The following is a 15,376-nucleotide window of genomic DNA, read 5'->3' as shown; positions in this document are numbered from 1 at the left end:
GCTGAGAAATGTTTATAAAGGATGTAAATAATTACACAGGTGCTTGTTTACTCGCAGTGTTTTCCACAAGTTGAAAGTTAGTTTGAGATTGTAAAAAAACTCATGAGTTGAGTTCGGAAAGGTAGACCGTCTGTATGATTCCTAAAACCTGTTCAATCAATCAATCAATCAATCAACAATGTCAACTGTGCACTTTTAAAAAGACAAATAATATTTATTATCCCTTTTTATTACCTTTTGAACACTTTACTATTTCAGTATTTCTTTGATTGGCTTCTAAACCCGTACTAAATATGCACTCTGTTACCAAACCGCTCCTTGTATACATCATCCATAATTATTAACCAAAACACTCACGATAAACGTTATACGGTAAATCATTTTTCATAAAACCAGTAAGTGTAAGAACCTGTTAAAGAAGGCGACAGTTACTGTAAATTATAAGTTAATTATCTGATTCCTTGTACAGTTCAGCATGTCAATATTAACTCAGACTATTGTGTGTGTGTGTGTGTGTGTGTGTGTGTGTGTGTAGGAGCAGGCATTCGACCCCTACGAGACCCTGTCTCAGGACATCCTCAGCAGGGATTTCCACGAGCATTTCAACAACCTGATGGCACGATCGACCGTTGGCCTTTACTTCCAGGTAAGATGATTGATCAGAGCTCGTTATCGACGCCTTCGCTCTCGATGGGTCGAAGAGAACGCGGGAACATGGCATCAGGGTCTGGGCCCATTAGGGATATTCACAGAAAGTGAGGAATGAACAATGGAGTTCAGGTTTGCGTGATTTTCACATTTTAAGGATTTGTCGTCTGTAGCCTTAAAAACTAAGAAGATGCAGCGTTATTAACATTCAGAAGTGATTGATTATGGGTAATCAACCATGGTTGATATTAATTTACTATAAACCATATAGAATATTTTTGTACCAAACTTGATGACTTTGTGTGTCGTTATTTTGGTAGGTTAAAATTAGTGACATTTAATTGCGGTGCTACGGGTTTGAAAGTTCACGCCGGTCATAGTTCCCAAATTCTCAAATATAAACTTTCTTATAAAGGAAAACATATGAAAATGACTTGTTTTTAATATGAAGGTACAAGTAGGTCATTTATGTGTTTAGCCCGAGCACACAGTGTTTGAATACTTGTTCCTGTTTAGCTTTGAAGCGAACCTGAGGTGCCCGGTGGAGTTCCTCCCTATATCGTTTGAGGGCATGTCATGTCATATTCAGCGTCCTGTGTACAGTTTATTCGCTGCTGCCGCATTGTTTTATTTGGACATTCCTCACAAGAATAGCATTGAATTATGCTCGGTGGGGTGCAGTTTGGCAGCCTTTGAAGATGAAATATTTGCTGGTGTTTTCTCAGGCCAAAGACCAACGAGTCCGACTGTTCACATGAAGCAACATCAGGGCTCCAAACTCGCAGCAGTATTTACAGTACGAGGCGATTTTCTTCTCTCCTTTTCAAGATTTTGAACGCTAAAGTCACCTTTCATGAAGTGGATATTAAAATGTTGCAAGAGTAGCGCTGTACCTGAGGGCGAAGCCTCACTGGTCGCCCTCGAACCACCGGTCCTCACCCCAGTTAGATCCAACACCACTGGCACTTTCCTCTACTTACCCACACCCAGTGTTTGTTTTCATGCACTCAATGTAACAGAGTGGAGGAAAGGGCATAGGAGTTAAAAATAAGGCTTTATTCGTGCACTGTATTGATAACACCAAGGTGTTCATTTAAAAGCCTGTTGCGTTGTTTTTTTTTTCCTACCAACACTTGACATACAATAGAAAAAGAAACCGGCTCATTAAGTCGCTCTCGTAGATAAAAACTCGAAGATAACAAACATGATCTCTCTCAGCAGATGGGTTTAGCACAGTTGTCAGGAAGGATGTTTTGCCCAATTTAGCTTAAAAGTAGAGATTGAATTTAGCGTATTATTTACAGATTGATTGTTTTAGAGTCAATTTTTGTGACGTTGCGGATAAGAAGTCCTTAAAGTGCTCAGGAAACGTTACAGTTGAAGGATCTTTGACCTGGTGATTCATGTAAAAACACCATGAAAGAAAAGACTGATTGGATCTATTGTGGCTTCATCCACAAAAAAAACAACAACAACAACAACACTGAAACAATCAGTTGATTATTATTGTATTCTGATTGGACCTGGTAAAAGAACCAAACAAAAACAAAACAAAAAAAAACGTGGTGTTTACGATGTTGCTTTGCAAAATTCGTTTAGCTCAGCCACTGTACCACCAGTGTGTGCAGGCACAGGATTTTGTATGTGTGTGTTTTGATCATCAGCAGTCCCAGGGGCAGATGGTGTAATGGTTCAGCCTCCCTTCTTAAACTGCCCCCCCCCCACCCCCACACAAACACCTTCCACCCCTTTTATCAAACTGCTGCTGCCTCGTTTCTGCACCGTGGTCTAATCTTATTTTAGAATCTCTCACTTTGTGTTTCATCACTGAGCGGCTGGAGGTTCGGTTCCTCTTCTCTCCACCTCCTTTGAACAACATGAACCTTTAACACGGACACTTTGAATCAACAGCACTGGGTTTAAATGTGTAACATATGAGAGCGTTTCTTGCGATGGGGATTGAACCGTCGGCGGTGGCGTCGCTGCTGCCTCTGCTCTACCTTCTGCTTTTGTCTCGTTGCATGCGCTTCATCTTTCTCACTCCATCCTTCTTGACTTTCTCCCTCCCTCCCCTCTCTGTCAGATAGATGTGTCTCTCGAGCACTCAGCCCCTGCACTCTGCAGCGTCTGGTATTGTGGGTAAATTACATCGCCTTTTAAAAATAGAACAGGCAGCCACACTGCAGGCCATTTTTCTCCTGGCGAGGAGGAGGAGGAGGCGAAGAAGACGGGGAGGGGGGCGGGTGGCCCAAGACGCATTTCATGTTGAAAATAAGCTGTGAATTAAGATGGCAAAAGACTGTTGAAGCAGCTCTCTACCTCAACCTCAACATGTTGTTCTCATAGTCATTCTGTTCCTTTTTCTTACAGCACTGTTTATATTTAGGCTGCCACAGCGATGATGATGATGATGATGATGATGATGATGATGATGATGATGATGATGATGATGATGATGATGCATGCACCTGTAGAGACTTGTGATGCTAAGAAAAAATATTTTTGTTTTTACAGGTTATGCAATCACAGTATAAACATCCTCATCTCCAGTTTACCTGCTCAAACCAGATGTGTGTGTCGCCCCTCACATTAATATGAGAACACATTGAAATGCTGCTGAAGCTCCAAACAGAGTTTATATATTCATTTTCAAAATAAACAATTGAACCTGTGACAAATATATTTAATTATTTATTTATTTTACACATTAAACTGTATTAAAAATGGCAGTAAATGTGTCTATAAGATAAATGAAGAGCAACTGTTAATAAGATGAATATTGGACAAAGTAACTGAACAGCTGAGACTAATCCTTAGTTTGATTATTGATTATTTTGGTCAGTTAATTGATAATTGTTAATTCATTTTTTTAGTTCTAAATAAACAAAAAAAGATTTAACTGGACAAAAGTAAAAGAAAGATCCTCCACTTTCACTTTAAACTGGAGCCTATAAAACAGGAATGCACTGCACTGTGTGTGATGCTGAAAGATGTACTGACGATAAAGGGAATAAAGGATAAACAATAATAATATATTGATATAATAAAGGGACGCTTGGTCAGCACAGAAATAAGATGTTGAGGAATCAAGAGAGATGATCGGAGGCCTGGACACTGTTATGATCATGCATACAGGAATATGAATAGCCAGGTTTCTCATGTTCCATTTAAATGTCATGTCCCGAATATAATCACAACCACAGGAAGATTTAAAGCCGGGACATTAGAGCAGAGTGAAATGTTCCCGCTGTCTTTTTAGACTAAATATAAATTAATTGTAAAAATGATTTATACTGTACTGTACATACTAACTCGGTCATATCAATAACATGATCTAAACTTAGGTCATTGTTCCCCGGCTGTCCGTCAGTGTGCGTCAGGCAGATGATGATGCTTTCTTTTCCATGCACGCAGACCCTCCTGCTCCCCTCGCCTCCCCTCGCCTCCCCTCGCCTCCCCTCCCCACGCAGACACCGTGGCCGCTGCTGTGGAGTCTGAGTACTAGCATATTGATTCTGAATCGTCTGTCAGGGGAACAGGAGATTTAAATGGATACTATGACGGCCCCCTCTCCGGTTACACTGCAGCCTCACTCGGTCAGCCGCTGCTCCCTCCCTCCCTCCATCACTCGTCACCCTGCAGCCTCTTGCCTGATCTAATTCAGCCCCGGTTTATAAACTGAAACATACACATTCTGGGTGTGCTTGTCTTCACAGCTGTCTCCTGTCAACTGTTTGTGATTTTTTTTTTTTGCTGTATTGTTCTTTTTCAGTTCTGAATTGTTGTACTTTGTGGTAATTTTACAGTCTGGGAAACATTATATCTGTCAGTTGTAATCACATTTTACTCACCGGCTTTGAAGACGTGAATATGACTACGTACATCTTTACGATGGCTTCCACTTGGGGAACAAAACACAGGCCTTAGACAGATTTGGATTAGGGTTGGAGGAGGGAAAAAAATCCACTTTTTTATACAAATCAAACTTTGGCTTGGATCTTTGCTAAGCAGGAAATGCATGAGTGGGGACTTTTTCTCAAAATGAGTACGGTCCTCTCTTCAATCACATGCTGGTTGGTTTAAATCTGTTTCATAATTTCTTCATGCTGATGCATCGCTGACTGGTCTGATGTGTCTTTATGTCTCCAGTCAGTGGCAGAAGGATTCAAAGAAGCAGTCCAGTATGTCCTCCCCCAGCTGATGATGGTCCCAGTATACCACTGTATGCACTACTTTGAGCTATTACAGGTACGTCCTGACACCTGCACAGTCCCAGTCAAAGATACGATTGGTTTTTCCTATGGCTTCAGTTTTTCTGTGGGAATAATAACTTCTTTTTTTTTTAATTGTTGAACACATTCTTAGTTATTGGTTAATGATAAACGTGGCACCATCATGCCAGAGTCAAAATGTTGGTTAGAAAATCCTCTGCAGACATTGCTCCAGGAAGAAACAATGTGGCCTATTGATTGTTGATTAGCTCTTAGCCATATCATAAGTCTCTGAATATCCTCTAAAAATAATTTGTCTTTAGTTTGGCCACATTAAACTCACACTGTAGCTTTGTTTCTGTATGTGCTGTTAAAATGTAACTGGCCTGAAATCCAACACTGTAGTCACATCTCACCTGTGTTGTTGTGATGCAGCTTTCCTATAGAGAACACAGTGGACAGCGCAGGTGTTACTGATAAACATTAACGATGGCTCGTTTAATTACACCTACTATGACATGTCAAAATATCTGCTGTGAAAAACATCTATAGACTAATGTTTTATATTATATTATTATGTTTTGTTTGTTTTGTTTTTTTATAACAGCAACTTCAGGAGCGCAGTGAAGACCAAGATGACAGAGAATGTCTGAAGCAGGCGATCACAGCGCTGCTCAACCTTCAGTGTAGCGTGGAGCGCATCTATGCCAAACACCAGCCTCGCCGTAAACCTGGGTACAACTGCTCTGCTAGTATTTATATACATATAAGAATTCATTTAGTCAATCCCCATTCACCACATAAGCTAAAGTTTGTTTAGAGTTCAGTCATAAATGCAGTAGCAGAGGTGCAGACCCTGCTTTGCACATCCTTGCGAAGTAGTGATACTTCAGTGGTTTAAAGGTCCCATATTGTATAAAGGTAGATTTCCATGTGTTGTTTGATTATAGATCAGGTCTAGCTTCTATATTAATACTGTGAAAGTATCAAAGCCTCAGTCCACAGAGAAGTACACACAGCCTGTATTCAGAAACTGAGCCTTGAAACGAGCCGTCAGGACTTCTGTAACTTTGTGATGTCACAACAAAGCAGTCACCTCCTTCAGTGATGCCCCAAGCCCCGCCCACCTGCACCCATCGCCCACCCTTGCAGGATTTGGTTTCTCTGAGTGTTTACCTGAAATCTGCTATATTTTTATTGGATCAGCCAATCAGAAGAGAGACTCTGAGCCTCTCTTCTGATTGGCTGACTGAGAGAGGAGATGTAAAACTACACTGAGATGGTTTTTGGTTCTTAAAACCACAAATATATCTTCTCATGGATATTAACACTGTAAAGGCGTAAAATATGGGACCTTTAAAGTTTAATTTATGCATTGAGCTCTTGAGTTTTCTGACTTCACACTTTATTCCCCCCTCACAGTGAGCCCATGTACCGCCTGTACAGCAGGCAGGTTCGTAGCAAACAACTCGCCATCAAACGCATGAACGAGATCCAGAAAAGCATCGACGGCTGGGAGGGCAAAGACATCGGTCAGTGCTGCAGTGAGTTCATCCTGGAGGGGCCGCTTTTACGAGCGGGCGCCAAGCACGAGAGACACAACTTCCTGTTCGATGGCCTTATGATCAGCTGCAAGGCCAACCAGAGCTCACGGCTCCCGGGGTCGGGCAGCGGGGCGGAGTACCGCCTGAAGGAGAAGTTTGTGCTGAGGAAGATTCGCATCGTGGACCGCGAGGACTCGTCAGAGCTGCGGCACGCCTTTGAACTGATAGGCAAAGATGAAAATTGTGCAGTTTTCTGTGCACGGACAGCAGAGGAGAAAGCAGCGTGGATGGCGGCGCTGGTGACTCTGCAGTACCGCTCCACTTTGGATCGCATGTTGGACACGGTGCTGCAGCACGAGGAACAGGCGCATCCTCTAAGACTGCCCTCCCCGGAGGTTTACCGCTTTGCCGTGCAGGACTCTGAGGAGAATATAGTGTTTGAGGACAAAGTGCAGAGCAAAACAGGCATCCCCATCATTAAGGCCGGCACAGTGGGCAAGCTCATAGAGCGGCTCACCTACCACATGTATGCTGGTAAGATGCTGCAGGACATCGACCCGTAGAGAGACATTTGACATATTTCAGTTCAATTTGGCGAAGAAGTTATTTTGCAAAGATATACATTGTGATGCCGATGGTCTGTGTTATCTAATCTTTCTCATCTGTTTGTAGATCCTAACTTTGTCCGCACGTTTCTTACCACATACCGATCATTCTGCAAACCGCAGGAGCTTCTCACCCTGCTGATAGACAGGTATGCTTTAGCCAGAACGCCTGTCCTCTCACCTGCATCTTTATTCAGCCGTTGTTTATTGAACTACTATCTGAACTGTACGGATAATCATCTTCACCTGGACACTTTTCAGACAAATATTTATCAGTGACTCCATATTGTGGCTGCCCTGACATCTTGAAATATCGCACGTCTGATTGTTGTTTCCTCTCAGGATTGACATCCCTGAGCCAGAACCCACTGAGGAGGACCGACAGGCTCTCTGGAACGGTGATCAGCCGATGGCGGCCGAGCTCCAGAGGTTCAGGAAGGAGTACGTGCAGCCGGTCCAACTCAGGTATGTATGACAGCTGTCCAATCAGAGGTGATGCTGCCTCAGCTGATCGCTCCTGTGTGAACTCCCCAAAGAGAAAGAGCAGCGGCTGCACGAATAGTACGAACTAAAGGAAATAACAGCAACAGGACAGGGAAATGATTCTCCAAAAACATTCAAGGAACACTGCACAAACCAAGGGAAGGAAAGTAATGTCTGAGTTTGTCTATTTTCTTTGACAAACATGTTGGTCCAGAAGCACTGACGAAGACTTGTGGTGATTAGGAATGCTATTCCAAGGAATACATTTGTTTAGTGCCACAAAAAGCAAGTGAAACATCAAAGTCATAAACGACAAAAAAAGACACCACAAGATAAAACTTTTTTTTTTCTTCTTAATCGAGGCAGGAGATGAGCTGCTTTATTTCTCAGCAGACCCTTAATTTAATGTGCTCATCTTAAATCGCAGCTTTAAATGATGGACTAATGTCTGCGACGACTCAAGTCAAACTTTTACCCTAATATTCTGTAGATATTAGTCCATTGGTTACTGATATTTGTGCAGCCTCCGCTCCTTTGCGATGTCTCTAAACTTGCTGATAAACTTTATAAGCGTGTTACAGCATCTTGAACTGCTTTCTTTTATTTCCTAACAAGGGCTTTAAAATGCCGCAAAGATTTCGTGTGTCTTTGTCTTGTGTTGTTGTTTGGCTCTTTTACACTCTCCTGTTAAGGCCTGAATGTTCTCACTGAGCCACAGAATTACTTTTGTGTGAGACTTTCTATCCTTATAAGGAGCAACAGTGTCAGGAATAGTCTGTTAAGTACCATTTAAAAACTGCGAGTGTCTCAGTATCAGACTGTAGTGAAGGGCAGCTGCAATAAAATCCTTTAAACTTTAGTCACAGAAACAGTTAAAACACAATGAGGTTGTTAGTTTCTCATTGAGAGGAGTAGGAACCAGTCCTGTGGTCACACATACTTTACATTACATCCTCTGAATTAACAGTATTTTTCTTAAAAAAAAAAAAACAGAGAAGTGAGTCAGCAGATAAAAATATTCAAAAAGGTTTGTTAACGTTTTTGAGCACATGCCTTAGGCAACAAATGTACATGAAAAACACCAATAATCAAGGATTTGTTTGCAGATTGGGAAAAGGATTTATAGCGGCCTGTCAGGCGGTTTGGGTGGTCTGTTGTTAGGTAAACATTGTGATGGCGTCCAGCCGTTTATTTTAGAACCAGGACACTCAAAGTAGGTTTTAAAAAAAAAAAAAAAAAAAAAACCTCTTAAAGTGTGACATTTGTCCTTTAAAGCACAGAAATGCTGTGTCTCTGCTATTTTTAAGTTTCCACTCTTTGAAAATGTTAACTGACCACCAGCGTGAGGAATACACACTGGGCACCAGCCAAGAACTGTTCAACCATGTTTGCTGAATGTCTCTGTTTTACCGACGTCTTTGTCCGGGAATCTCTTATCCCCTCGTGTTCCTGTCTGCCTCTTCACCACCAACTGTCCAATAAAAACAGAAATGTTTAAAAAAAAAAAACAGTGTGGTGAAACAGTAAAAATGTGTATGGGGGGGGGGGGGGGGGGGGGTTGTTTCCTGTTTTGTTACTGAATCAATGTGCATAAATGGAGAAATATTTTCAGCTCATATTCAGACAGATTTCAGTTGTCTGAATTTTTCTCACGGACAGTTGAAAGTCGGTAACTACACGAGGAGGAACGAAACATATAGTCAGTCAATAATGAAACGTGTGTTCGTCTCGCAGGGTTCTCAACGTTTTCCGTCAGTGGGTCGAACATCATTTCTACGACTTTGAGAACGATCCGGAGCTGAGAAGTCGACTGGAGGAATACATCACCAGCAAAATTCAACTGAGAGGTCAGAGCTGGACGCGGGATGTATCAGTATTAAAACTTCCCTTTGCCTCTCATGACATCTTTTCTTATGACAAAGCAAAAACTGCAAAAAAGTATTTGATTAGTGATCCATACCAGCATCATTGAAAGCACATCTCTTCTTGTACAGCAGGCCACACACATGAGAAACAACCAGTATGATGCTTTAGATAAACAGAGAGGCTGTTCAAAGTGAAAGTTACAATTTGGTCCAAGCATCAGTTTTAAGAAAAGAGTTTGCAGGTTGAGATTGCACAAAGTGTACCTGTGCTATTAGTGTGGCCCTCATCAGAATTAAGACCATTAAATCCTGTGTGTGTGTTGGTGCTCACTCTGCTCTGTTTCTGTTTTCAGGCAAGTCAATGAGAAAGTGGGTCGAGTCCATCAACAAGATCATCAAGAGGAAGCTGCAGACGCAGTCGAACGGCGTCAGTCACAACATCACCTTCGAGAGCCCGCCTCCTCCCATCGAGTGGCACATCTGCAGAGCAGGACAAGTGGACATGTTTGAGCTCATGACCCTTCACCCCATAGAGATCGCCCGCCAGCTGACGCTGCTCGAGTCGGAGCTCTACAGGTGAGTGGACGAAGGCTTGGAGGGCAGAGAGGCAGGCTTGTGATTTGACTGTCGGCAGGTTTGTTCACACAGATAAATAAGATCTGTCGGAGTTTATATTTACAGGTTACGATCAGATTGTTGGTATCCCTCTGCTGTTGCCTGTATGAAAAAATGAAAACCCTGCTTCTTCCACAGAGCGGTCCGGCCGTCCGAGCTCGTCGGCAGCGTCTGGACCAAAGAGGACAAAGAGAAGAACTCGCCAAACTTGCTCCGTATGATCCGTCACACCACAAACCTCACACTGTGGTTCGAGAAGTGAGTCTGAGGATTCGAACATTTCATTCACAAGAAAAGCCAACATTGGTTTTAGAGACCTGGCTTCAGAAGACGTTTCTGTAACTGTGTGTGTGTGTGTCGTTCTCAGGTGTATTGTAGAGACGATGAACCTGGAGGAGAGGGTGGCAGTGTTATCGCGGGTCATAGAGATTCTGCAGGTTTTCCAGGAGCTCAACAACTTTAACGGTGTGCTGGAGGTGGTCAGCGCCATCAACTCTGTCCCAGTCTACAGGCTCGACCACACCTTTGAGGTGAGTCGAACAATCGGCAGGTTGCAGACTGTATTTTCACCAGAAACAAACCGGTAGTTTACCCCCCTTTTACGACTGGAACGATTAAGACAAAATGCCCCAAAAGATAAACAACAAAGACTCGTTAATCAAAAGACCAGAGCCACAGTGTCCCGTGAAGCTGAAGCTGCTCATTACACACCACAAAATAAAATTAAGATTAAATGGATGAGAGATGGAGAGACAACATTGCTATTTTTACATCCTTGCTAATAGTTGGAAAAGAAAAATTAACTTTATTTGACCTAATGATGGCACCAGAGGAAAGTCCATGTTTTATCATTTTATATGTGGTGGCTATTTTAGGACAAAAACAGGCTCAGCTTGTCGACCTCAGCTCGACACTGGCAAAGCTCAAGCTTCATTAGTCCGACCTGTGGATCATATTTAGGAGTCATAATAATGTTTGCATAATAACATGCTAATGTTAGCATGTAAACATTCTGACACAGCAAACTCGGCTTGGACGGATGAAACTAAGTCTGACAACACAAGCTGAGTCTGAAAATGTCCTAAAACGGCCACCGTACAGAGCGTGCTGACATCGTTTATCATAGCATATCACTCGGGGGAAGCTGATCGGTCACTACTTAGTCAGGATTCATACTGCCTTGACTTTAAGTGTCTGAAAAATGTCCAACAGTTGTTAAATTATTTCCTTCTGGATCAAAGTGTTGACTGATAAACCAACATGTCCTTCAGGCCGAACTGCGGCGCCTGACTGAAAGACTTTACACGAGAATCTAAAACAGATATGCAAACAGAGACTCTGATACGATTCTAAATGTGACTCTGATTTTGTGAGCTTGCGTTTCCTGCTCGGCTGTTGTATAATGCACAAGCCCCGAGGACGAAGACTCTGTCCATATGGTGCCGAGCCTGGCTGAGAAAATTCACTGGAACGACAGTCTTTTTTTTGGGAAACCTCTGCTGTTTGTCACTTTGATGTAAGCATCCAATCTAAAGCTGAACCTCCTCTGCCCGCAGGCAATACCAGAGAGGAAGAAGAAAATCCTGGAAGAAGCTGTCGAACTGAGCCAAGACCATTTTAAGAAATACTTGGCTAAACTCAAGTCAATAAACCCACCTTGTGTGCCTTTCTTTGGTAAGTCATCCACAGTGTTGCTCCAGACACACGACAAGTGAAGTATGAAACGATCTGACACAAAATATTTCTATATAACCGTCCTGTACATTTAGATTCACCATTATTTATTAGAAAGCTTTTGTTTTTTCTTGATCCCCCAGGTATCTATCTAACCAACATCTTGAAGACGGAGGAAGGCAACCCGGACTTCCTCAAACGCCACGGCAAGGAGCTGATCAACTTCAGCAAGAGGAGGAAAGTGGCTGAAATCACGGGAGAGATCCAGCAGTATCAGAACCAGCCGTACTGTCTGAAGGTGGAGCACGACGTCAGGGTGAGAGCTCGCTCACACGTTTGTCTCGCTGCTGTCGCTTGACACACACATTTACACGGATCCTGAACTATAAACTTGTCGTTGTTGTTGTTGTTGTTGTTGTTGCACAGCGGTTCTTTGAGAACCTGAACCCGATGGGCAACAGAAGTGAGAAGGAGTTTGCTGACTACCTGTTCAAAATGTCTATGGATATTGAGCCACGGAACTGCAGGCAGGCTCCTCGATTTGTAAGTGTTTAGTGACGTTCATGTTTGGTGCCGTTTCAGTTTCAATTCCTTGTCTTGTTTTAGTCTCGAATTCACATTTACTGCAGGTGAGAGGGAAAAACATTATTTAGATCCTTGATGATGAGTGAAAGCCGCGTTGGACTGCAGTCTCTGTTTCTGTGTGAAATTGTTTTGCCGTTTGATGGCACCGACTTCAGTACTCTCATTTAGTAGTAGCTTCCATAGGGACCAGAAATAGTGAGTATTTCCTCCTCGGGGAAAGACAGAATCGGTTCTGATGGTGAACTCTCTGTTTTTCCTCCTGTAGCCCAGGAAGACCATGTACAATCTGAAATCCCCGGGGATCCGGCCTGTACGAACGTCTACCTCTGGCACCCTGAAGGGCCACCCCGTCCCCCTGGAGAGGGAGCCCCCACACAAGATCACCTTCCGGAGCATCGCCGAGACCGAGCCGGAGATACCGGCGTCGGCCTCGGTGCCCACCTCTCCGAACACGCCGACCCCTCCGCAGTCAGCCTCCTCTGACCTCAGCTCAGTCTTCATGGAGCCCGACCTCAGCAACTCCTACGGCGGTGAGTTCAGCTAAGAAACTTCCCCTGTAAAAACAATGTTTTTACAGGGGAAGTTTCTTAGTTTCCAAACATCAGTGTATTTACATGACTTTCAATTCAGCTTCACTGTTTTTTTTTGTTTTGTTTTGTGTGTTTTGGGGTTTTTTTTACTCTTTTTTGGGGCATTTCTCGATTTAATTAGACAATAAATGTTGGATATGGGAAGTTTGAATTACATGGTCTGTGCATTTAAATCCTAAGATGCCCTACTTCATTTGAATTTTATTATTACAACTAATAATAATAATTCTTTAACTGTGGCTTAATGGAGAGACACTGTGTTGTGTTTGTGTTCAGAGCACTAATGTAAAAGGTAAAACTTGCACCTTTTTGTGAAATTAAATCTTGATCTTTTTCCCTCCGTTTACAGGAAGTAACCCCATATTCGTTTCAGTCATTCTGCCACCGACAAGTGAGTGTGGAGTTTGTTTTTTATTTTTGCAGTTTGTTCCTTGTTGTTTTCTGTTTCAGCTGTGGATCTTTCATTCATTAACTCAATGAGCGTCTTTTCTTTTCTATTCTTTTTTTTTTCCCAGAGTTCCAGTCTGTGTCTTGCGGGAGCCTCCACCAGCTCGGGGACGAGCAGCTCAAGCCTCCACCTCTGCCACCACGAAGGAAAGATGCAATGTCTGAAGCCAAAGTAAGAGCAGTGATTCGTTTCTCGCCATTATACAAATAAATACAACAATCTACCTCCGTTTGACAGGATTTAACGTGACAGTATTTCTGCTCAGTGCAAATTGTTAAGAGACTTTAGTACAGAATTATAAAAAATACTACCGAGTACACAGGAGTGTGAAAGCTAATGTTTGAGGGGACGACTTGGAGAAAAGATTTATTTAAGGGGTTTATTTTTAACATTTAAAAACGATAATGATTAAAAATATTTTGCTAAATAAATCTTAAAAGAAGCTGAGATTACAGGGGCGTTTAATAAAATAAGTATAACTTTACGTGACACATGTTTTCTCTGCCTTCTTCTTCTGTTGATCATCTGTTTGTGGGGCTCCCGGCCTCCATGTTGGGACCCTCCGCTCTGCGCCGCATCATACACTCTCACTCTCTCTCTGTGTTTCAGCTGAGCACCATGTCCGACAGCCCTCCAGCCATTCCTCCCCGGCAGCCCCCTCCTCCTCCCAGGAACCAGCCTCGCCCGCCGGTCTACAACGGCCCCCCCCCTGAGGGCGCCCCACCCCGCCCCCCCCGCCGGTCTACAACGGCCCCCCCATGGACGGCCCCCTGCCCAGCCCCCCTCCTCCGCCGCCCCGCGACCCTCTGCCCGACACGCCTCCCCCGGTGCCCCAGCGGCCCCCGGAGATCTTCATCAACTACCCGCCCCTGCAGCCTTCCCCCGTGGGCCGATACCACTGGGACTTCAGCAGCTCCCCCAGCTCCCCCAACACCCCGCCCAGCACGCCGTCGCCACGCGTCCCCAGGCGGAGCTGTCCGCTCAGCGCCAGCCAGAACAGCCTCTGCCCGCTACCTGTTTCCATCACCGCTCCACCTGTCCCGCCTCGCCACAACTCCAGCCCGCAACTCCCCAAACTCCCACCAAAGACATACAAAAGGGAGCTGCTGCAGCCGCCGCTACAAGGCCTCTCATTGGTGGAGAACACCGACAGCAGCCAGTGAGCCTGCTCCGTTCTATTTTTAAACACCCTGAAATGCAAACTTCAAACTGTCTCCTGCAAACTACGACACAGTGGACTCAAAGCTACTGATCAGAAAGAATAACACTGCTCCACGTACTCTTAACTCCACCCGCCCTCCCTCTGCATCGACCAGTCACACCCCAGCTGTGCCTCTCAGGGGATCAGTAGCTCCGCCTTCATCGTAAACCCTCTGTGCCAATGAGAAACCACCACCGGTGTGCCAGCCAATAAACAACAAGGAGCTGAGTGTTTGTCTGTCTGTGCTGTACGGAGCGAGAATGTTTGTTCCTGATGAAAGTTCTCACCCCTCAAACACTTAACTCACGATTACCCCACGTCCCACTCCTCCATNGGGCTTGGACTTTGTAGCCTTAACTGTCATGCTTTGTTTCTTTGGGCATTGACATCATCTGGAGTCCTGCTGCAGCTCACAGATTTTTACAACCTCTCTCCTCCTCAACGATCAACGTAGACGTAGCTCTGTCACGGTGGGTGTGAGCAGCGGACATTTCCATTGACTTGTGTTTCCTACTAACTGAAAACAAACAGTTGCCAAAGTCTTATTTTATGCAGGGGGATAAGGGATTTTCTTTTTTTCTTTTTCTTTTTTTCTTTTTTTTTTTTTAAACAAATGTGACATTAAAAGAAACGCAAACAGGAGGCGACACTGAATCCCCCACCTTGTATCTCAACTGTACACTGTGACTGTAAAGACGCGAGTCAAACTGTCTGATTGTTTGTTTGTTTAGTTTTTTTTTTTTTTGGGGTGGGGGGGTTTGTCTGAAGACAGGCTTCTCCGCAGCCACAAAACGTTGCCTTTTAAAAATCCAACAGCGGTGACCTCTGACCCCCAGGCTCCAGTCCTCTCAGCCCCGCATTGGGAGGAAAAAGAAAAAGAGAGAGCCAAGAACACTCCATTATTATT

The 15,376-nt window shown here is 43.8% G+C and overlaps 1 protein-coding gene across 1 annotated transcript in view; it reads left to right on the top strand.

Moving 5' to 3' along the window:
- Positions 1-14,793, top strand: part of sos2 (SOS Ras/Rho guanine nucleotide exchange factor 2) — a 32,366-nt gene extending 17,573 nt beyond the window's left edge. The window contains exons 7-24 of the mRNA XM_022750529.1: positions 536-646; positions 4,798-4,896; positions 5,467-5,594; positions 6,282-6,937; positions 7,076-7,157; positions 7,351-7,473; positions 9,226-9,338; positions 9,710-9,932; positions 10,110-10,229; positions 10,339-10,501; positions 11,528-11,645; positions 11,789-11,961; positions 12,072-12,188; positions 12,496-12,757; positions 13,170-13,211; positions 13,336-13,439; positions 13,878-13,969; positions 14,023-14,793. Of these exons, the coding sequence (XP_022606250.1) occupies positions 536-646; positions 4,798-4,896; positions 5,467-5,594; positions 6,282-6,937; positions 7,076-7,157; positions 7,351-7,473; positions 9,226-9,338; positions 9,710-9,932; positions 10,110-10,229; positions 10,339-10,501; positions 11,528-11,645; positions 11,789-11,961; positions 12,072-12,188; positions 12,496-12,757; positions 13,170-13,211; positions 13,336-13,439; positions 13,878-13,969; positions 14,023-14,431 (3,135 nt within the window). The 3' untranslated portion in view covers positions 14,432-14,793. The remainder of the gene's footprint in view (positions 1-535; positions 647-4,797; positions 4,897-5,466; positions 5,595-6,281; positions 6,938-7,075; positions 7,158-7,350; positions 7,474-9,225; positions 9,339-9,709; positions 9,933-10,109; positions 10,230-10,338; positions 10,502-11,527; positions 11,646-11,788; positions 11,962-12,071; positions 12,189-12,495; positions 12,758-13,169; positions 13,212-13,335; positions 13,440-13,877; positions 13,970-14,022) is intronic.
- The last annotated feature ends 583 nt before the right edge of the window (positions 14,794-15,376 follow it).

Source organism: Seriola dumerili, unplaced genomic scaffold, assembly GCF_002260705.1.
Source record: "Seriola dumerili isolate Sdu_G_001 unplaced genomic scaffold, Sdu_1.0 BDQW01000149.1, whole genome shotgun sequence".
NCBI lineage: Eukaryota > Metazoa > Chordata > Actinopteri > Carangiformes > Carangidae > Seriola > Seriola dumerili.
This window is presented reverse-complemented; position numbering and strand designations above follow the sequence as displayed.